At 37.1% G+C, this 23,059-nt stretch overlaps 1 protein-coding gene across 1 annotated transcript; it reads right to left on the bottom strand.

Moving 5' to 3' along the window:
- Positions 1-12: 12 nt before the first annotated feature.
- Positions 13-22,004, bottom strand: LOC137395835 (conserved oligomeric Golgi complex subunit 7-like). The gene is made up of 19 exons (XM_068082259.1): positions 21,931-22,004; positions 19,915-19,963; positions 19,656-19,748; positions 19,428-19,472; positions 18,373-18,513; positions 17,504-17,593; positions 17,276-17,380; positions 15,388-15,508; positions 15,071-15,261; positions 13,507-13,665; positions 11,344-11,529; positions 9,269-9,439; positions 7,703-7,817; positions 7,531-7,609; positions 3,837-4,059; positions 2,160-2,243; positions 1,731-1,863; positions 1,487-1,621; positions 13-230 (listed from the first exon to the last, which is right to left on the bottom strand). The coding sequence occupies exons 2-19, from the start codon at positions 19,915-19,917 to the stop codon at positions 64-66; spliced, it is 2,241 nt and encodes a 746-aa protein (XP_067938360.1). The 5' UTR covers positions 19,918-19,963; positions 21,931-22,004; the 3' UTR covers positions 13-63.
- Positions 22,005-23,059: the final 1,055 nt, after the last annotated feature.

Here is a 23,059-nt window from a genome sequence, read left to right as displayed (position 1 = left end):
CTCATTAGACTATTCGCTCAAACAAAGTTGAGATGCCTAGAATAATTTCACGACACCTGGTGTTCAGTTCTCAATTCGCCGCATGGTACGAATAGTTGTTGATAATGGTTTGGGAATATTCTGGCTGGCATTTGCATATAGTTGTGGAGAGGCTTTGAGTAGTTCTGATATTGACACTAGCTGGTCAATAGGGTCCAAACCGATATCATCGAGCACATTCTTAAAGTAATCTAAAAATATCCAAGGAAATGCTCCCAGTTTTGATGGAACAGTATGACTTTGACAACATAAGATATTATGGAACAAATGTGTAAATGTTTTTTAATTGTAAGAGCCCACCCTAATCATCAGCTAATTAATGTATTGAAAACTGTTTGAATTGGTGGCAAGTGCCTGCTATTCTAATACATTTGGAATACAGATGCAGTGAGTGTGTGTGAAGGTAAGATATGGTGCTCACAAACATTACTAAAACATTATGCCTGGTTTTGAAAAGTTGCAAGACTTCCAATGAGTTGTCTGCTTAGCAAAACGTTAAGCTTCATGGATGTGCTAGATTTCTTTCATACAATTTTTCAATGTTTCTGTTACCATGAGTGTTATAGAAGTAAAATACAAAAAAATGTTATCTTGAACTTGGCACTGAAAAGTAAAAATAAGTCTCAATTTCAAAAGTTCACACAACTCTCCAAATCTTTCAAATAATGGTAAAAAAGATTCTTTGTGTATCATTCATATTCACTATGTTTCCATGATGCGCAGTGCTTCGGAGTTGCGCCCTCTCCGAATCATGGAAACGGCGTCTTCGCACTGAAATCACTGCGCACTGCTCAGTGCGAAGCCAGTGCAAATTCGCAGCAAGGAAACGGCAGTTGCGCAGTGGCTGCGCATAGCTCTCATGCCGTGGAAACAGATTCTTTGAACACCATAGACTAGTACAAAAGTTATCCTTATCTTTCTTTGTTTTTGCTATTCTTCCGATATTTTTTCACTCAAGAAGATCACTCCTATGAAGATGATGAAGTGATTACTTTCCTGGACTTTGTTATCGATACCAACACTTTTCGAAAAATAGGTGGCAAGCCCTAAAGTAACATTTCAATAATCTATTACTTATATAAATATTTATCAAAAATATATTATTTATTAAAAATTGTGTTAAGGTTTGTAAAACATTGTGAATGTGTATTGTAAATAAAAGTATAATTATGACAAAAGCATAAAAAGACCTTTTCTGACGTTCGGTACGCATGATCGATTCCATGGATCCATCCAGCGACTCGATTTATACAATTTCTCTTTTCTGGCTAATTTGCTGAAAACCACTGCGCAGCATGGAAACGTACCATCCCCTCGACTTCGGAGAGGGCTGCTTCACAGTACTGCGCACCATGGAAACATAGTGATAGTTGCAGCTTTGCTCAAACTCTTCTACATGGTACAGTAAGCCAACAAAATTGCCTGTTGGTAGCAGCGCTAGACATACCAATATCCACAATGAGCTGTTTGGTTGCATGAGGTGTTATTTCTGAAATTCGCAGTATTTCATCACAGTATGTGTGCATGGTAGCCCTGGAAACCGACTCCAGCCAAATGCTGTCCAAGTGCTCCACATCTTTCTCTGCAACGGGAGTTAACTATATCAATAGCAATTGCAGCGGTCAATAATATCTCAAGCTGACATAGCTTGAACTAACGTTATGTCAAATTCAAAGCAAACATTGACCCACCAAGTTTAGAATATGGAAGGCGACCATATTTGACAGCCAGCGTAATGGAAAGAGCTTCGGAGTTGTCCCCAGCATTCGTTTCCGTAGTGAATGGATCAAGGTACTGAGGAAGTGTCATGATGTATTGTCCAATCTGCAGAAATCAGTAAGTGCAGATACTATGTAAAACATGGTATTCCATATGCAAACCATGTGTTTTACATATGAAATACCATGTAGATCACTTGTTTTATATATATGAAATAGCATGGAGAACACGGCATTCCACAAGCAAAACACATTTCTTATATATGCGATACCATATGTAACATGACATTCCACATTTAAAACACATGTTTTACATACGGATAAAACTAGATTCAATACAAATGCAACTCGAACAATATATACATATAGATGGGTCTTATCGCAACTATCCCATGGACAGACCTGAGTGATGTATTCCTGAGGAGAAAGACTAAATGTTGGCAGGTCTGTTGTAAGAGCTCCACCAGCACTCTCAGACATCCAAACCTAAAAAAGATACACTCAGTAATATCAGCGCTGTGGTTTCTTGTATGGTTAGTGGTCATAGATGATTTCGGAAAAAATATTATTTGCTAGGTCACACCACGTTCAGAAAGCCCTACCTGTGATTGAGTGAGCAAGAGGTTGAGAAATCATTTTACACGATTTAAGAAGTTCACACAACAAACCAAACTTTAGTAAAATTTGCTTTAAAATGTGGTGGAACTGGTTTATAACAAACAGATCTCAATCCCTGGTATCCTCCTGCCGACATTCACTGCAGCACCACTACTCGTGAATGCTTTCATCACGTTATAGGCTACTACCCTTGGCACTCTATTCAACACAGCACCCCTACGAAGTCAGCAATTTACATGCAATACAATGCAACTGCTCAATTCAACATTTGAATGTAGGTGTCAGATTTCACTATCGTCCAATAGAGATAATTTTTAGATTGTTATTTGTATCAAAACCTATTGTAGATTTGCTTCCGTTGGTCTGCCCTTGATGACATGGCTCATTCAAATGCTGCCGAATGCACAGCAGCACAGAATAAACCCAAATTTTTAGCAATAAAAATACTAATTACAATAACAACAACGGCGGTTTTATTGATAGTAAAATCCATTTTTACGACTAAATTTTTGGGCTAAAGGAGGCGACACGATAACAATGTGTCGCTGATAGCATTCAGTTTGTTTTAGCTAACTGAGTAGACCAGCAATTATATAATAATAATTCACAATTGACATTGACCTGTGCTACTGGTTGCGCTTCTTGAAAAAAATTGATTGCCTGTCTCGAAACGTTTAGACTCGGTGCCGTCACATCTCTTTATGATACTTAAATCACCATATTTTCACCATTTTAACCGAGCTCAACCATCTCCACTACCCATTTCACAACGTTTAATGCAATCATAAATAACAGCCATTAGATGAAAACTAGTGCTATGGCATAGCGCTGTGAGAGTAAAGGGAACTGGCAATTTCCTTTACATTAGCTCAGTAGAAATTTTCACTGCGTAGAAAGCTTACAGTATTTCATGAAGCATTGAATAACAGACAAAGTTCCCAGTATGAAAAGATGTACGTGCAATAGAGTAAGCTAGAATTGCCGACGTCAACAAAAGCATAGGGTAGTTTACTAATACCAGTATGTTGTAAAGCATGCATTGAAACAACCCTATATGTATTCACGTGCGTAAGTAGAAAAATGCAGCACAAATATGTAGAAAAAGGTCATAGCTGGCAAGCCTAGCACAATTTGAAATGTAACATAAGGTGAACCCTAATTGTCATTACAAATTCAAAATGTGCAAAAATCCGCTACAGTCAAAACTTCTGACAATAAACACCAGCACATGCAGATAACTTGCAGAGAGATTATGAATCATATTCTCGTTTCACAGTATAAGCATGGGCATACAAACAATCGGATGCTGCTATTCTACGGAGAGAAACGCAACATCAACACTGCAGGCCTTCATATCAAACTGGTATTTAGACACTTTGTAAATGGCAAGCAGTAGCATGCAATTTATATGACATTTAAAATCGTGTGAGCTACAAGCTTCACACGGAGTAAAACTATTACCTCTGATTCTGACAAGCCATGCAGGTGCTTGTCAATTTGTGAGAAGACAGACTCAAAAGCGAGCTTATGAGCATGCTCAGAAAGTGAACGTAAGACTTTGAGAGACACTGGCAGAACGCTTTGCTTTTCTGAGGCGGTTTCTCTCAGTTGCTCAAGCAGCAGAATCTGCTCGGAAGAAAGTTGGTAGATGACTCGGATGTCTGACAGCGGGGTCGCTGCCTGCCTGTAAGCACAGCATCAGTCTAGCAACAATGAATCAGTTGAGAGCTTAAAGAAATGAGAAGAGCTTTTCACCTCGAGTCATGCAGCTCACAGTGTATTTGTATAACCACAAAAAAGATGCAGAAACCATTCCTTCAATATTTTATCAATTCTGTATTAAACAACGTGAGAAATTAGCTGAATTTTTTACTCTTGCTAAAGCTAATATACAGCCAAACCTAAGCATTCATACATCTCTTTGAGTAGAGTTTGTATGTTCACATATTTTTAAGTTTATTCAGTGGATGATTTTTATTTGATGTAGCCACATGGTGTGCAGAGTTCTCACAAGGTAGCCACATGGTGTACAAATTCCTCACAAGGTAGCCACGTGGTGTGCAAATTCCTCACAAGGTAGCCACATGGTGTGCAGATTCTTCACAAGGTGGTCACATGGTGTACAGATGCCTCACAAGGTAGCCACATGGTATAAAGATTCCTGACAATGTAGCCACATAGTGTATAGATTCTTCATAAGGTAGCCACCTGATGCACAGATTCCTCACAAGGTAGCCGCATGGTGTACGGATTCCTCAAAAAGTAGCCACATGATATAAAGATTCCTCACAAGGTAGCCACATGGTATACAAATTCCTCACAAGGTAGCCACTTGGTGTACAGATTCCTCATAAGGTACGTAGCCATATGGTATACAGATTCCTCGCAAGATAGCCACATGGTGTACAGATTCCTCACAAGGTAGCCACTTGGTGTACAGATTCCTCACAAGGTAGCCACATAGTGTACAGATTCCTCACAAGGTAGCCACATGGTATACAAATTCCTCACAAGGTAGCCACTTGGTGTACAGATTCCTCACAAGGTAGCCACATGGTATACAAATTCCTCACAAGGTAGCCACATGGTGTACAGATTCCTCACAAGGTAGCCACATGGTGTACAGATTCCTCACAAGGTAGCCACATGGTGTACAGATGCCTCACAAGGTAGCCACATGGTATAAAGATTCCTGACAATGTAGCCACATAGTGTATAGATTCTTCATAAGGTAGCCACCTGGTGCACAGATTCCTCACAAGGTAGCCGCATGGTGTACGGATTCCTCAAAAAGTAGCCACATGATATAAAGATTCCTCACAAGGTAGCCACATGGTATACAAATTCCTCACAAGGTAGCCACTTGGTGTACAGATTCCTCATAAGGTACGTAGCCATATGGTATACAGATTCCTCGCAAGATAGCCACATGGTGTACAGATTCCTCACAAGGTAGCCACTTGGTGTACAGATTCCTCACAAGGTAGCCACATAGTGTACAGATTCCTCACAAGGTAGCCACATAGTATACAAATTCCTCACAAGGTAGCCACTTGGTGTACAGATTCCTCACAAGGTAGCCACATGGTATACAAATTCCTCACAAGGTAGCCACATGGTGTACAGATTCCTCACAAGGTAGCCACATGGTGTACAGATTCCTCACAAGGTAGCCACATGGTGTACAGATTCCTCACAAGGTAGCCACTTGGTGTGCAGATTCCTCACAAGGTAGCCACATGGTATATAGATTCCTTACAAGGTGGCCACATAGTGTACAGATTCCTCACAAGGTAGCCACATGGTGTACAGATTCCTCACAAGGTAGCCACATGGTATATAAATTCCTCCCAAGGTAGCCACAGCAAATTAATATTCATTAGTTGATTTGGCAGCGGAAGTAATGACTCACCAGGAAGCAAACACCAACCTGCTGTTAGCAGGGCTAGACATTCGAACCACCACATATAATATAAATGCTATCATATAAACATGCATATATCTACACATACATCTTATGTATATGTAGATATATGTATATAATGATTTTCAATTTGACTTGTAACATGGTGGCCATTGTTGTAATAATACCATGCCAGAGCTTTGCTTGCAAGCTAAGATATTTTACTTAAGTTAAAAGAAAAGGCCTTCTTAAAAAAATATGCTTTAAATTTGGGTAGGATTTTGTACATAATCATAGTTAATTCAGTTTTTAATCTTATCTTACAATAATGGTAGTTTTTGATGTTCACCGCAACACTTGGATGTGAACAAACTAAGTACATGTAAAAAAATTTTAAGCCTGTTAATCAACGAACATTTTTAAAATTATTTTCATATTTGAACTGTGCTAACACTAGTTAAAAATCCTTCTGAAAATGAAAAAATGGTCCGATGTCGTGTTTCCATATCACAAGGCAAAAATGCTACACTAACAGCAATAATGATACATTTCAAGCTCAGCATAATACAAAAGCTAACTTGCTTTGCAAAAAGTGCTGTGTTTGCAAAGATTCCCATATAAGGCCATGAATTGCGAGAAAATACATCAGATTTACTCAGAAAGAGTTACATTTGTGAAACAGACAAAACATTTATTTAAATTCACATGTTAGAAGCAATAACCAAACTGCTTCTACCATCTTACAATGAACTTTAAAGTTTCATCAAAGCCGTATTGCTTGGTTTTGAAAACTTTGGTTTCAAAACCCCAGAAGCTATATATTATAAGACTATTCAAACATACGATTATATAGAATAATGCATAATTGAAAGCCATAATTGAGCAATAATTTTTCACTTACTATTTCTGAAGTTTCCTGAATTTCCTCACTAATATGCCCAAATTTACTGTTTTTGTAATATAACAGATATTTAAATTATGTAGTGCACGATGAAACCATCATTACTAGTATGAGAAGACAATCCCACAACACAAGTATGCAAACACAGCTTTCTCAGCCATGCATTCATCTTTATGTCTGTAAATTTCCAGTCTATAACAACAGCAGCAATGTATTCACTACTACCAAGAACTTTCCACTTTTTAAATACGGTCAAACCTCTATTTACTATCAGCTCAATATATCGATTTTTCCACAATGGAAGCGAAATGCGAATAAGATTTTTGACTCCACTAGTAGAAATTCCCAGTTTTTTTAAACAGCAGTGCGAGTGAAAATGAGCAGGCTGATGAATATGAATAAGAAAATGTAACAAATAAAAAAAATACAAAAAATGAGCCAAGTTTAAACTTTACACGATTTGAGTGGGGTTAAGTTATGCCACAAATCTATCTCTACCTCTGGCTGTACATACCATGGAGCCTACACCTCTGATTACATGTCTCTATATTATATTTACAACAAAAACCTCTTTTCATTTATTACATATTTATTAATTTAACATTCTCAATATAATTGGGCTTTTTGCACTTACTTTCTTTTGCAGTTTTTATATCACATTTTGATTTACGGTATATATTTAATTAATATTAAGTTTGTATCATGAGCTTTTGGACTGTCAAGAGAAATACCGAGCTTTCTCATGGTAATCTTCACACAAACAAATGACAATTAAAAATTGACAGGTGATTGAAAGACGCTAGGCCCTGAGACGGGTACAGGAAACTACAGCTCAAAAGGAAATGACTCACACTGAAAGTTTATCTGTAGTGAGCAGAATGTCGCCTACTACAGTCTCATCCAACTCTTCAATTTCAGCAATTATTTCTCCTGAAAGACCAGAGAGACATGTTCACTCGCGGCGTACGGGTTTCATCAGTTCAAAGTCCAAACAACGCTAAAACTGGATAGATAATGACTAACCTGAAATTTGAATAGTCTGTAGAGCATAAGAGAACATAGTCCAGCTGTCCAGGTCTGCCTGGCCCTCGGGTTGGCTTCTGAACTTCTCACCAAGGTTAACAAGGATCCTCTTTACCTATAGCAGCATGAGACTCAGTATAGCATACCTATAGCATATGTATATCTGTATACATATATACAGATATGAAAGTGGCTATACCAGTGACAGATATAAAGACAGTGAGAGTGGCTATACTAGTGGCAGTCATGAAGACAGTGAGAGTGGCTATGCTAGTGACAGTTATGAAGACAGTGAGAGTGGCTATGCTAGTGACAGTTATGAAGACAGTGAGAGTGGCTATGCTAGTGACAGTTATAAAGACAGTGAGAGTGGCTATGCTAGAGGCAGTCATGAAGACAGTGAGAGTGGCTATGGTAGTGACAGATATGAAGGCAGTGAGAGTGGCTATGCTAGTGGCAGTTATAAAGACAGTGAGAGTGGCTATGCTAGTGACAGTTATGAAGACAGTGAGAGTAGCTATGCCAGTGACAGATATAAAGACAGTGAGAGTGGCTATGCTAGTGACAGTTATGAAGGCAGTGAGAGTGGCTATGCTAGTGACAGTTATGAAGACAGTGAGAGTGGCTATGCTAGTGACAGTTATAAAGACAGTGAGAGTGGCTATGCTAGAGGCAGTCATGAAGACAGTGAGAGTGGCTATGGTAGTGACAGATATGAAGGCAGTGAGAGTGGCTATGCTAGTGACAGTTATAAAGACAGTGAGAGTGGCTATGCTAGAGGCAGTCATGAAGACAGTGAGAGTGGCTATGGTAGTGACAGATATGAAGGCAGTGAGAGTGGCTATGCTAGTGACAGTTATGAAGACAGTGAGAGTGGCTATGCTAGTGACAGTTATAAAGACAGTGAGAGTGGCTATGCTAGAGGCAGTCATGAAGACAGTGAGAGTGGCTATGGTAGTGACAGATATGAAGGCAGTGAGAGTGGCTATGCTAGTGACAGTTCTAAAGACAGTGAGAGTGGCTATACTAGTGGCAGTCATGAAGACAGTGAGAGTGGCTATGCTAGTGACAGTTATGAAGACAGTGAGAGTGGCTATGCTAGTGACAGTTATGAAGACAGTGAGAGTGGCTATGCTAGTGACAGTTATAAAGACAGTGAGAGTGGCTATGCTAGAGGCAGTCATGAAGACAGTGAGAGTGGCTATGCCAGTGACAGATATGAAGATAGTGAGAGTGGCTATGCTAGTGACAGATATAAAGACAGTGAGAGTGGCTATGCTAGTGCCAGATATGAAGACAGTGAGAGTGGCTATGCTAGTGACAGATATGAAGGCAGTGAGAGTGGCTATGCTAGTGACAGTTATAAAGATAGTGAGAGTGGCTATGCTAGCGACAGTTATAAAGACAGTGAGAGTGGCTATGGTCTTAAACAGAGTGATACAAAGAAGCAGTTGACAATGCTAGATGATTTGCTAAGATGTCAAAGCAGCACAAAGGGTAGTTGAAAGAGTCCAACAACTAAACAGTGATAATACAGAACAGTAATTAGTATATATTAGGTGATACCTCTGTAGCGTAGTTAGAGAAGAAACTGTTGTAGATATCAGCTATAGCTAAATATCCCACGCCGCCAGTAAGAAGGGAGCATCTGTCGATCACACCTCTGCTAACTTTAAATACTTGAGACACAGACGCTGAGAGTTTGCTGATGCTTGTATCTATGTACCGTCTGTCCTCCTTCAAGTCACACGTAAACATCATGTAAGACACGTAATGAAAAGTAACACGACTCCAAAAAGTCATTCCTAAAGATTTTTTGCGTCTCACATGAATCATAAAAAAATTCAGCCGCCGCTTCATGACAACAAGGAGGACACATCTCCATCACAACGTTTAAGCTGAAAATAATTCATACGATTGTGTTCGTATCTCTTCTTTCTTCCGCAGTCAGTCGAGGCAACTAAGACTGTCTATGATTGCGATTTATGTATGATAGTAGATCTCCAATCAACTTGATTACAAGTGGTTGTCTGTCATGAGTTTGTATTAATCTGCCTGCATTTTAAATTTCTTTTAGCTACATCTTTGTAACAGATTCAAGGCCTTTTTAGATTTTCTCTTGTGCTTGTATATATACATGTATATACTATCGAAAGTATGTTTGACCAATCATTAAGCGTACTCACATAATTATACAATTTGATTGGACAAACATACTTTCCTGTTACTGCGTAATACTAAAAATCCAACTTTTACAAATGCTGCTGGTGATAGAATAATGCAAGTGAAAGACATTTATTAGGCTTGCATAGTTGGAATGTGACCCAAAAGTTTTGACTTGTTGAAAACTGTTCAAAAAACTGACCAGCTGTCTTTAATACGTCAAGGCTGGAATACTTTGTGTCTTTCAAACTTTAACTTATGATGTGTGACCTATAAATGACCTTGCTCCTTTATTATATGCTGAACACACCAAACTGCAATTTGTTCTGCTTGTTAGCAGCGTAACCACTCCAGCTGCACATAAAAAAATAGTCGAAAAAATCTAGTACTACATGAAGAGTCTGAAAAAAATTAAAACTGCGTATACATGAGTTCTCCATACTGTATCAATTCCATCGTCATATCCAATGCTTCCACTAATGGAGACGGATGAAAACCTGAAATCTGGCAAGAGTTTACCATGGAGCTACTATAGAGGGCAAGGTAATGTCATCAAGCTATAGAATGAATGAAGTATGTTTAACGGTTGACTTGCAACAAAATTCATATTACAGTTATTTGATATCAACAGATTCACCATGTCTTACTCTGCTGTGTTGTAGGTGCAAAATATGTGGAAATGTGATTACAAGCTCTTAAAAGCTAAAAAATGAACAGTTAATCGCCGCCATCACGAGACAGCCGCAGATTAGAATCTCTTTCCAAAACGGCTCAAATAGGACGTAGTTGTACAAGATGGCTTCTGTTTACACTTTCATGCAACCTCACTCGTCGAAATATTTTCACAAATATACTTCATGCATTCAATAAAACCATGTCTATTGTTCTTACGCGTCTATTCTATCGTCATTGTAATGCTGTCACTTTTAGCACTGATATCTTATCTTACCATAAAAATTCGTTTAAATTTTCAACCTTAGCTCGAAGGAGTACATGTCATTGTCTGATAAACATGACGAGCCTTTTGGTCACCTGTGATAATCAAAAAATGCTGCAGAAATTATTTGCAAAGTATGGGTCGCATGATCAGATTACGACTAGACGATTAGACCAAGCCAAAACAAAACTGTAAAGTAGCGAGCATCTATATTGGATACGGGGTCTTCGGTAAAACCCGAAGTGTTTGTCATAAACTAGTGCTACGAGAAGTTTTATATTGAGCCTTTTATTGCCCTTTCAATTCACGTGAAAACATCATGTGACAAAACAATAACAAAATGTAATGACTACGTCAGAGAAATAAACTGATTCCAATCTACAGCAGCTTTTCGTTTTTGAGCTTTTAAGAGCTTGTAATCACATTTCCACATATTTTGCACTTGCAACACAACATAGTAAGACATGGTGAATCTTTTGACACCAAATAACTGTAATGTGAATTTTGTTGCAAGTCAACCTTTAAAGGATTAATCTCGTACCATCTCAACCTTGTCGAGTTCAGAAAGGATGCTCTGTGACTCGAGCTTGCTGTAGTCTCTGAAGAAGGGAAGGTATGGCTCATACACAACCCTGGCTAAAGGCATCACACAAGCAGAATAGTTCTCTTGTGACTGCAGTCTATCCAACAGGGCCATCTCTAGTGTCTGAGCGAATCTGTCTGTTACCTGCAGAGAGTATAACATCAAGATGCTACATTATGCAGGGCATACCTTAGATATGAATCAGTCTGCCACAGAAAGTGTTTCCTCAAAGCAAAGGTTTCACTTATTGCGGTGCAAGGAGGCCTTTTTAAATAAACAGTAAATAAATAAATTAAAGATCAAACAATTCATAAATGGACAGTAAATGTTAAACAAACCCTAAATGTATAAGTCGTTGAAAATATAGTTTATTAGGAATTGCCTTCTCTCTTTACTAATGACAATAGTGCTGAGCTTGTGGGACATTTGATTAGAAAGCGCAAGAATAATAGTTGTTTTCAAAACTGTGTTTTACAAAATACGTAACGGCATCATCTCATATTCCTTTTAATTCCAAAAGGTTATGTTGTATTCTCACAGATACTTGTATGTATTAGTATATATATACAAGTATATATATACTTGTATGTATTAGTATATATTAGAGGTGGAACGAGACAGGTTTTTTAAGCTCGAGACGAGACTCGAGACACTGTCTTGTAAAAATTCGAGACTCGAGACACGAGACAGTAAAATAATGAGCATTTGGTGATGATTTCACTACACAAGTACTAGCTACTTGGTATATATAAAATTAATCAAACTCTTTTTAAATTGAATTTTCACCTGGTGTAAACGATTTAAATACAACATTTTAATAGTGATATGCATGTAGTTTTTGTAAACAAAAGTGACACAAACAGCTCTAAAATACCGAAGTTATATATTCTAAGAATTTTGAGCTTGATTGATCATAATTATTATAAACATATTGCTTTGTACATGTATATTTTTACCATCTATTGAATAGTTCTTACTTTTAATGTAATGAAACCGATAGCCGTCGCTCTACAAAGAAATACCGCAACTAAAAGAACACACAATAACACTTTCATTCTTATCGTTTCATTAATGTTAAGTTTTGTTTGTGTATTAGCTGTAGTATGTGAATTATATTTAAATTGTATTCATGAAATTATATTAATTACTGTATACATGCACATGTATATTCTTATATTGAACTAACAAAACGTCATTGTTAACCGAACACGGACTATGGTCGACACGGCCTTTCGTTCGTTTCTTCGTGTCCGGGCAAGTTTTACCCGCGATTGTTAGTATATACGTAAAAGAGGCCCGAATTTTATGAAGGGCAGCTGGCGTTTAGACACGATACGATAAAATACAGGCATTTTACCCGCAAAAGACTTATTTATTAAATTGGATTATCCGACAAGTAATTAGATACGACCCGGTATCTGTTTTAAGGACACAGAACCGAACTAAAAAATAACAGGGCCGTTGTCTGGACTACATGATTAGACTCAGTGGCCAACATAATCAGTAGCAACAGGTAGTTACGGACCGGGTATAACTTTAAAGGCAGTTGCCCGCAATCCATTACAATATATGGAGTTGTTGCTACCGCAAGAAGCCATGTTTTAACAACCGTGCGCAGGCGCTTTAGTTCTATTTCCTGTCTCGAGTTTGGCAATAGTTAAGTCGAGACGAGACCGATACGAGACGAGACAGGTCGATACTCGAGACGTCTCGTGTCTCGTTCCACCTCTAGTATATATATACTTGTATATGTATACTTGTATGTATTAGTATATATATACTTGTCTATATATACTTGTATGTATTAGTATATATATACTTGTATATATATACTTGTATGTATTAGTATATATATACTTGTATGTATGAGTATACTGAACTGAGTGTACAATGAAACGGTAAAAAGATATCCCAATTATATATGTGGTATTTAGAGAGCTTGATAGCAAATAAGCTCTAACAGCCTTTAAAAAAGCCGCAGTTATATAAAAGCTCTAATACCAAATAAGGCACTTTTACATGCATAATGATGTTTGTGGAGTCCACTGTGCTGTCCTAACGACTAGGTTCAGATTTGAGAATTGTATGATAAAATTTACTAACTAATGTTAACTTTCGTACCTGCTTGAGTTGCATAACAAACTGTAGGCAATTATCCTGATTATCCACATGCTGGACTATACTAGAGCTTATCTCCTTCTCTAATGACTCCAGAGATACGGCCAACATTTGGCAGACAATCGATATAGGCTCATCAAATACACCAGCACACCATGACATCTGCAAGGTTTCCATTTAACAAATGCAGTCAACTGTGTATATGCCAAGTAAGGAATACCACTAGTTTGAAAAACGCCGCATAGCATAGTAGTGAACAATTGTTATGAAGAGAGCAGAGAAAACCTCTTCCAGAGAGTAGACAACTTCCATCAACAGTACACAGCTGCAGACTAGCAGGGTTGGTAATCACATTATAATGCAGAGTTATTCCATCCTGTTCAAAGATTGATCATATCTCAGTCTGCTTGTATCTCAAAGCAATATCCTTCTATTGGTCTATTACAACATCCTAGACAGCACGATAACAACAGTCTACTATAAGTATGATAGCTGAGATCCACGCTTTAAAACATATAACTATTTTGGTATTTAAACTTTTAAAATGTAAATTACATTGAATATGTTTACTGAATACTTTAATAAATATGATCCTACACGCTTCTATACAATATGAATTCTACTTGCTTCAATTCTTTGACGCTAACAATAAGCTTCCTATATCACAATCCCACAGAGATTTTGCTGAACCCATCTTATTTATATAACGGTATATATATCTCAGTGTTTGTTGATCGCCATTCAAATTTCCAGTTACAGCGATACAGTTACAGCGATACTGTTTAAGCAATGAAAAACCTGCTTAGCACTAGATTTGAACTCAAAACCTCCAGTTCTCCAGGCAGGCATACTACCTACTACACTATGCACCCATAGAGCATATTGCAGTGCATTGAAGCATTTAATTATTGCAAAGTGTATAAACTCATACAAAAGGCATGCAACACCTATCAAACGTGCACAACTCCTATGGAGAGTGTACAACTCCAATGAAAATCGATCTAACTCCTACTACTACATAGAGTGCTCAACAGTTATAAGGAGTGCACAACCTAGAGTAAGGTACCCATTCTTTTAATTGTTATAAACATTGCATAGGTTTTATCAAGCTCATTCAGCGCCAAAAGGGAACTCATAACTTTCACTTTTTAAAAAGTGTGTTAGTTTTCTAAAGATGGAACACATTTACAGGAGTACATAACTTTTATACAGAATGCACAATTTTTATCAAGAATGCATTACCTCTTTAGAGTACGTAATTTCAATAAGAGTATGTTATCCTTATAGAGTGAATAGCTCTGTTAAAGAGGGTGTAACTCCAATAGCAAGTACATGCTTTTATAAAATGTTGGCTTTTAATAGTGTGAACTTTATCACATGGAAAAGGTTTACCTTATAAAAGGCATAACTCTAATCGATAGTGCACAAATCCTATAGAGAGAGAGAGAGCAGTCCTACACCTTACAAGTAGTATAGGGTTATATATGATATCTAATATGTAATATATAATATGATGATAATAAACCAATTAAACAATGCTGAGCAATAAGGTCATGACCTTACCCACCTGAGAGTGGAATGTAGACATGACGGTATCATAGAAGAGTGCGAGAGACTGGGGCAGCGTCTTATCTGGCACTTGAGTGTGTTCGGCCCAGCTTTTACTCAGCAAAGACTTGTGAAAGTGCTCATAGTAGCGTTGCATCTGCTCAAATCGGTGTATCGATGTGAACATCTCAACATAATGCCGAGTTGACTCTGCAACAGAACGCCGACTAGTGAAATCTATCATTACAAACATGCCTCTTCTTATTTGTACAGGTGATTCCAAGCGCAGCGACGCAACATACAAGCCAATGCAACATGAACGAGTCAAACGTTTACCTTGTGAGCCGCTAGTCAGACCGGTGATTATGTTTGGACTAACAAGAGATTCTAGACGATTCTTGAGTGCCTCTAAATGCTGACATCTGTCATCGTAGTCAGGTACGCTGGCTAGTAGCCGCTGGAACCAAAAGAAACTAGAAACATTTGGTAAGACACTAACCGGACAAGAGCCCTACTAGTAGTGTTTCACAGTAATAATCCTGCATGTCTTGAAACTTACCGTAAAACCTCTAATTGAACGCCGTGGTGCTCTATTTTTCAATCCTTCCCTTATACACTAGTGGCGTTTTATTAGAGGTGATGTTCAAATAAAGATGACGGTCAAATAGAAGTTATACAGAACTTCCACTAATGATGATAAAAACCTTGTTGATATGAATATATAACTGGTTGGTAGGAGGTGGTGTTCAATTAGAGGTTTCACTGTATACCTCGTTCAAGAGCAACCGCTAATTATTCTAGCTAAGTAGAATTGTGAAGTAGCGCATAGTTGTTGCATGTTGGAGTTGTCATATATTGTCGTACATAAGAAATTAAGTCGTATATAAGAAAGAAATTACATATATCGTACAATGTAAGGAATTGCATATATCGTACAATGTAAGGAATTACATATATCGTACAATGCAAGGAATTACATATATTGTACAACATAAGGAATTACATATATCGTACAATGTAAGGAATTACATATATCGTACAATGTAAGGAATTACATATACCGTACAATGTAAGGAATTACATAAATCGTACAACGCAAGGAATTACATATATTGTACAATGTAAGGAATTACATATATTGTACAATGTAAGGAATTACATATATCGTACAACGCAAGGAATTACATACATTGTACAACGTAAGGAATTACATATATCGTACAATGTAAGGAATTACATATATCGTACAATGTAAGGAATTACATATATCGTACAACGTAAGGAATTACATATATCGTACAATGCAAGGAATTACATATATCGTACAACGTAAGGAATTACATATATCGTACAACGCAAGGAATTACATATATCGTACAACGTAAGGAACTACATATATCGTACAATGTAAGAAGTTACATATATCGTACAATGTAAGGAATTATAATTATAATAATGAAAATCTCGTGGTTAGCCTTAAAAATAACGCTTTCTTCTTGCTGCACTTGAGAAAGAAAACGACATATAGGACTCTCTCTATTATATCAACAAGTACCCTGGCAATCTAGTTAGTTATTAGAGATCGCTAAGTGTGTTGACAAGCACAAAAATGAAAAGAAAGCTGCTAAAGGTAAACTTATACCATTAAAATGATTGAAATGAAAATAATAGCAACATGAAGCTTCAATTTGATCTAATTTTTGTCTTTGCAGACCTGCCTAATTCAAAGATATAATAGTTTTGAATGAGATTCTTTCTTAGAACACTCCGATTCTAGCGGAGCGTTATAACGCGTAACACTGCAACTTGAACGCAATAGCCAATGTCTATAACGATAGAGATGGGCCACCTCGCCACTAGTGACGCCATGTCGGCACTTTTTATCTGAGCGTTTCAATCGTGATCCCGTTTTATCGACTTTAACCTTGAAACATCCAGGCAGTCAGACTTCAAACATCAAAAAAATTTGTTATTGTTGTTTATGTTTGAGGTGGTCTAACAAACAATAAAACAACACCGATACTTCTTGATAGAATCTACAAAAATTTTGTGTAAATTCATTTTGAATGCCTCATTACACAGTGGTAAGTGTGGTAAGTGCGGTAAGCTGATGGCTGCCTGCTGACCTTCACCTTCCATATATTTCATCATCAGCTCACCTGCTCCTCACCACTATTACAAGAATACTCAAAAGCTGCCCGCCCAGCATCTACCGATGACCTACCAGGCTTTGCTGCATGGCTATGAGCTTAGCGGTAAGAAGATCGGCGTCTCCTGATTGGATGACATCTTCGATCTCTGACGATAGGACTGTCCATTGGTCAGCTTGCTAAAAAGGGAGTTAGAGTAGGTGACTTTCTCACAAACCCCGTAGGTAACCAACTCTCATAACCATCGCACTCAGTTATAGGTAAAATAAAAAAACAAGCAGTATACGGTAAATATAACTCGCCTGCAACGCCTCGGCAGTCTGCTCCATGCGAGATTTGATGGTGTCCAATTGTAGCAGGGCTTGCATTGATTTCGAAGTATCTTGTTCTACCTATATTTACAGCACATGCTCTATTAATCAACTCATGACATAGAGAATAAAATAAGTCTTGTGCATGTTTGAAGCTATGGAATGTCAGAGGATTTGAAAAAAAACTTTGAGTAAACCCCACTTTTTCATTCAAGTGTGTATGGCTAAAAATATATAACAACAAATAAAATCTTAATTTAATGCAAGATAAGTGGTAAGTTTTAATAAAAATGCTAAACCAGCAAAATTATAGAAATGGCAATAGTTGGTCAAGGTGGGTTCTCAAGAAAGCTACATGTATGGCGTTGCAAATAACTGAAAGCATAGTGTTTATTGTGGAATATTGACGCACTTTGGAAAAAATAGGTTCTCAACTGCGCATCAAACACAAAATGTGACTACCAGTTCAACTGATTTGATAGTATAATTTAAAAAATCATCTGTTCATCAGATTGTTAGTAAAGCAGTAAGCATTATGTGGCTGATAGTCGCTCAGCTCTGTAGGCCAGAAAGTGCTAAGGATAACACGAATAATGAAACTACTTGGAAATAGAGTGTGTGTTTGATTAATTTCCCTGTGTAATACTTAGACTTGCGTTCAGCATGTTTTTCTTTTTCACATTTCCATTTAGCCAGGTCCAGACTTATAAGCTAATAAATATCTAATTGCCAGTTAGAAACTGAATTACTTCAATAGCGACACTGAATATTTGAAGATAAAAAACATTAACACCAGGAACGTCTGTAAAGGTTTGATGGGTATGTAAATAATCCACAAACGAGTTTGCAGCTCAACCGACCTTCTGAACATCTTGTTTGATGTGTTTCATCTGGTCCTGTAAGAGGGCTGCTTCTTGCTTTATAGTTTCCACATCCCGCAGGACTCGAGGCAAATTAGAAACCACTTCTCTGCTCGTCTCTTCTATCACGCTGTTCACTTCCTACAAGCAGCAACAGTTCCTAAATCTCCTCTTAACATCATATAGCCATAGCTGCAGGAGCACACAACTCATTAAACTGCATCATATAGCCATAGCTGCAGGAGCACGCAACTCATTAAACTGCGTCATATAGCCATAGCTGCAGGAGCACACAACTCATTAAACTGCATCATATAGCCATAGCTGCAGGAGCACGCAACTCATTAAACTGCATGATATAGCTATAGCTGCAGGAGCACACAACTTTTTAAACTGCGTCATATAGCCATAGCTGCAGGAGCACACAACTCATTAAACTGCATGATATAGCTATAGCTGCAGGAGCACACAACTCATTAAACTGCATCATATAACCATAGCTGCACAAGCACACAACTCATTAAACTGCGTCATATAGCCATAGCTGCAGGAGCACACAACTCATTAAACTGCATCATATAGCCATAGCTGCAGGAGCAGGCAACTCATTAAACTGCATGATATAGCCATAGTTGCAGGAGCACGCAACTAAGCATCAAGCAGTAAACAGTTGCAAGAGCGCATAACTCATTAGACTGCGTCATATGGTTGGAAGAGCTTTTAATTCGGCAATAAGCAACATATAGCTGCAGGAGAACACAACTCCTTAAACTGCATCATATAGCTGCAAGAGCACACATCTTGTCAGTAAGCATCAAATACAGTAGATACAAGAGCAGATAACTCGCTAGAGTGCATCATATATCTGCAAGAGCACATAAGTAAGTGGCATGCATCATATAGTTGCAGGAGCACAACTCAACAACAAAAATGGTATAGCTCTAAGAATACATAACTTACTAATCCTATACACGTAGTTAAATTGTTGTATAACAACCACTGTTACAAAAGAAATCAAGCATGTTATAGAAGTTACCTTTATAGGGCATACATACCTGTACGAGCAGCTGCAGTTTCATCACCAGTGTAGTGGCATATTGCTACAGAATATATCCAGAAAAAAGCATAAATAGCACTGTCTAATAACAATACGCTTGATTCATCCAAAAGTTGGATTGTGGTAACTTCTAAAAAGAATTTGTTGGGTTTTAGATAATTACATGATCTTTAAAAGGCAGTTACACAAAGCGCTACCATTAGCAGAATTAAACATAATTACTTACATCATTAGCTGCCCCTGTACCTTTGTTAGCACGAAAAGCAGCATTTATCCAATCTTTTGGCTCAAATGAATCATCCAGAAACTTTGAGTAATCCTACAAGTCATCCACAATAGCACAATTAATGCATTTGAACAAAACCTGCGGACAATAATTATGCTTGGCCAAAAAATACATAGCGGGTAAAAAAGTAAAACTAGCGATATGCGCAACAGATAGCCTCTAATGAGGATGAATGAAGAATGAAATATCACATGATTACCATTTAGTTCCTGCTGGAAACCCGATTGAACTAGCTTCATATGCTGCACCTACAATTGATAAACAAAGAACATAACAATAACTCAAATTACATTAGTAAATGTTAGATATATATAACATATAGATATATATAACATATAGATATATATAACATAACATAATGTTAGATATATCCATAATAAAAAATATTTTGTACTGTCAAAATGCAGAGGTTTTACAATAAGCAGAAATGTAGAACATTGAAGTTGTGGGATCAACCAATATTCAGGTGATAGTATCACTGAAGGTGTGTAATGAGGGCATCAAATCTAAGCAGTGGCGATGGATGCATATAAATATTTGGCTTGGTTTCACCATGCTATATGGTGCTTTTGTTAAAGGAATTGCTGTTAAGGACTGTACAGAACAATCTTTAAAACTTGTCAGATAAAAAAATAGAACAATTTTGAGGATGATAATGCATGAAAGAAATAATGAAATTAAAGTTTAATCCTTTCTTAGTATTCATCAGTTGTAGGCCTACTTGATATGGAATTGTACCTAACTAATGATCATTTCATATACATAGTTGAGAACATGGACATTGATATTTTGTGAGTTAAAATAAACAAGCTATTGAGTTAAGACCTATTTATTAGACTAATGTGTTCCTAGACACAAAATCTTTTTAGTATAGTCTAAAAGGTTTTGATGGATGCACTAAAATGGTGAAAGGATTGTGCTATTTTCGAACTTGCTATTTACTTTTTAGAAAGAACCGTTTGTTAATCACGAGTCATTAAAATATATAAAGTTAGATTTATTTTAAATTCAACAGTTAATCACCAACACTATAACAAAAAATTAGTTGAAAGATTTACACAGTACGAAGTGTTTTTAAAATAATTTCGTTACTTAGTTGTTAGCAGTGGAAAACCTCTTTAAATTTCCTGTTTTTATCATTCCAACGACCAATTGGTTACAGCTCTTAAGTGTAACGTAAGAGCTGCGCAATGACCGGCTTGTTTAAAATTTTGTTTTAACGCAAATTATTTTCATCAGAGCTTTACCTTTAAAAGACATGATAGTTGACGACTTTTACGTTTATTCTTTGTTTTATCATAAGAAATTTATAATAGTGGCCACATCTTGATTTTGTGATTTAAATATTTTTTATCTCCAAGAAGCATGTCAATTATGTTCAACAGATCATAGGTGTGAAGGATATTTGGACCTGAGATGGCTCCACAGACGTCATGCCTTGTACTCATTTTTTATGGCTGTCAGTGGGTGGTTAAGCCAACCTCTGACCTTTGTGGCGTGGTGAGTTCAATCCCAATTGGTCCAGAAATATGGCCGGATGTAACACACGCCAATAAAAATTAAAGAACCCACCATGTCACAACACCATACAACCAGATCAGCAGTTTTTTGTTCCTTATTAAATAGTTTACTGTTTGCCTTCATGCAATCAACATAACCAATATTTTGGTTTCAATCATATTTCATCACTCTATATTCAGCTTATTTCAACAATGTGCCTGACATTGGAGACAAAAGTTCAGTCAGCTACATAGGCATATTTCTATACTTTCTTGAATAATATTGTTACTATTTGGCTTCAATCATACATTCATTCATATGTTTTACTACTTGGCTCATTATACCATACAATTGCATTTAATTCTATCAAGGTTAGCTTGTACTTTTATCTTAGTATCGTCTATTACAGACTTCACGGCAGATGCTGGGGCTAGATACATATAGTAATAAAGTTGCACAACTAAAGCTTCACCAGTAGAAGCTCTTATTCTCTTCTAGTCAGCACAGTTGTTGTCGCTTTTTATAAGTAATGTTTTAAGAACTTCACAATAGATAAGAAAAGAGGTAAGAGGTATAAAATACCGCAAAGTAATAAAAACGTTAACACTGCAATTTTTACGAATTAAAGATGTATACAATACATGTGCCATGTTTTACAACTTGATAGATTTACAGTAAAATATATCTATAACTGAAATATATATGACTGCGTTACCGATTTTAATAGTTTATAGGAATTCAAAGTTCAGACAATAAATCCAAAATGCATCAGGCATTCGGATTGCGAAGTTTACGTTTAACGACCTTGACATTTACCGTGATTTTAAATTCTCGCAACCATAAAACGTACAAGATTTAGATTGCTGTTTCTCATTTTTATATCAAACCATCTCTGCGAATCAGAGAAACTCCTTGCGAGAGGACAGCGAAGGAATGGCCATGTGCTAACAACTTTGGATTGTCGAAGCTGACGAACCAAAAACGCAGACTTGCAGTTATTAAAACTGGATCTATGGAACGCATAACCACCACACAGAAATAAAAGGATACAGCATTGATTTGTAATGAAGTTCATTTCAAGCTATCGCTGGCGGACTTGCCGTTAATGTGTTAAATATTTACTGCTTATTATTTGTTATTTCAGTTGATGTTATTTCTTGACCGTCGTGCATTTTGTAGTTCATAATTGGGAGTTGTGGGCCTCCGTATCATAAGATAACTCCTATTACTGTTCGTTTTTCTTTTAATCAGTTCGTTCCCGGTTTCGGACAATAAAACACGTCTTCATGAAATATTTTAATTAACTTTAGTTTCAGCTGTAAACGTCAACTAAAGTTATAACAGATTGGCACAAAAACGAACAATAATAGGAGTTAGTTTATGATACAGAGGCACACAACTCCCAATTTTGAATTACAACAGTGAACTCTTGCCTAAAGCCCGTGTCAAGCACATCATACCAATGATATACAGCCTGGGGGGCTGTATATCATTGATCATACCTAATTGGACACTCGCAGTACAATTCTGGTGTGCTCGTTTAGGTGCTCGTTTTGATGTGCTCACCATATAAATAAGACTTCCAAGGTGAACTGTAAGCAGTACAGGTTTTTAGAACTGTTCAACTTCTGTAGATACTAAATAGTAGTTCTTGTTTGGGTAGCCTGGCTAATGTATAGAAAAAAGACGTGTGATGCAACCAGTGTAATTATTGATGTTAGGAATATGTGGTATTATTAGTGGACGCTTCAGATAATGTAGGAGGTTAATTGATGTGAAACAATCTATGAAATAGGTGACATGAAACTGTTTGTTGATAGAAAAGCCCAAAATGAGACAGACCA

This window comes from Watersipora subatra, chromosome 1, assembly GCF_963576615.1.
Source record: "Watersipora subatra chromosome 1, tzWatSuba1.1, whole genome shotgun sequence".
NCBI lineage: Eukaryota > Metazoa > Bryozoa > Gymnolaemata > Cheilostomatida > Watersiporidae > Watersipora > Watersipora subatra.
The sequence above is the reverse complement of the archived record's forward strand: the minus strand, read 5'-3'. Positions and strand labels throughout refer to the sequence as shown.

What these genes read in the sequence shown, in the direction of transcription:
- LOC137395835 (XM_068082259.1), bottom strand. An exon ending in AACTCGACAAGGTTGAGATG is followed by an intron (nt 9,440 to 11,343) that starts GTACGAGATTAA and finishes TGTGACTTGAAG; the next exon opens with GAGGACAGACGGTACATAGA. An exon ending in ACAGACTATTCAAATTTCAG is followed by an intron (nt 7,610 to 7,702) that starts GTTAGTCATTAT and finishes CTGGTCTTTCAG; the next exon opens with GAGAAATAATTGCTGAAATT.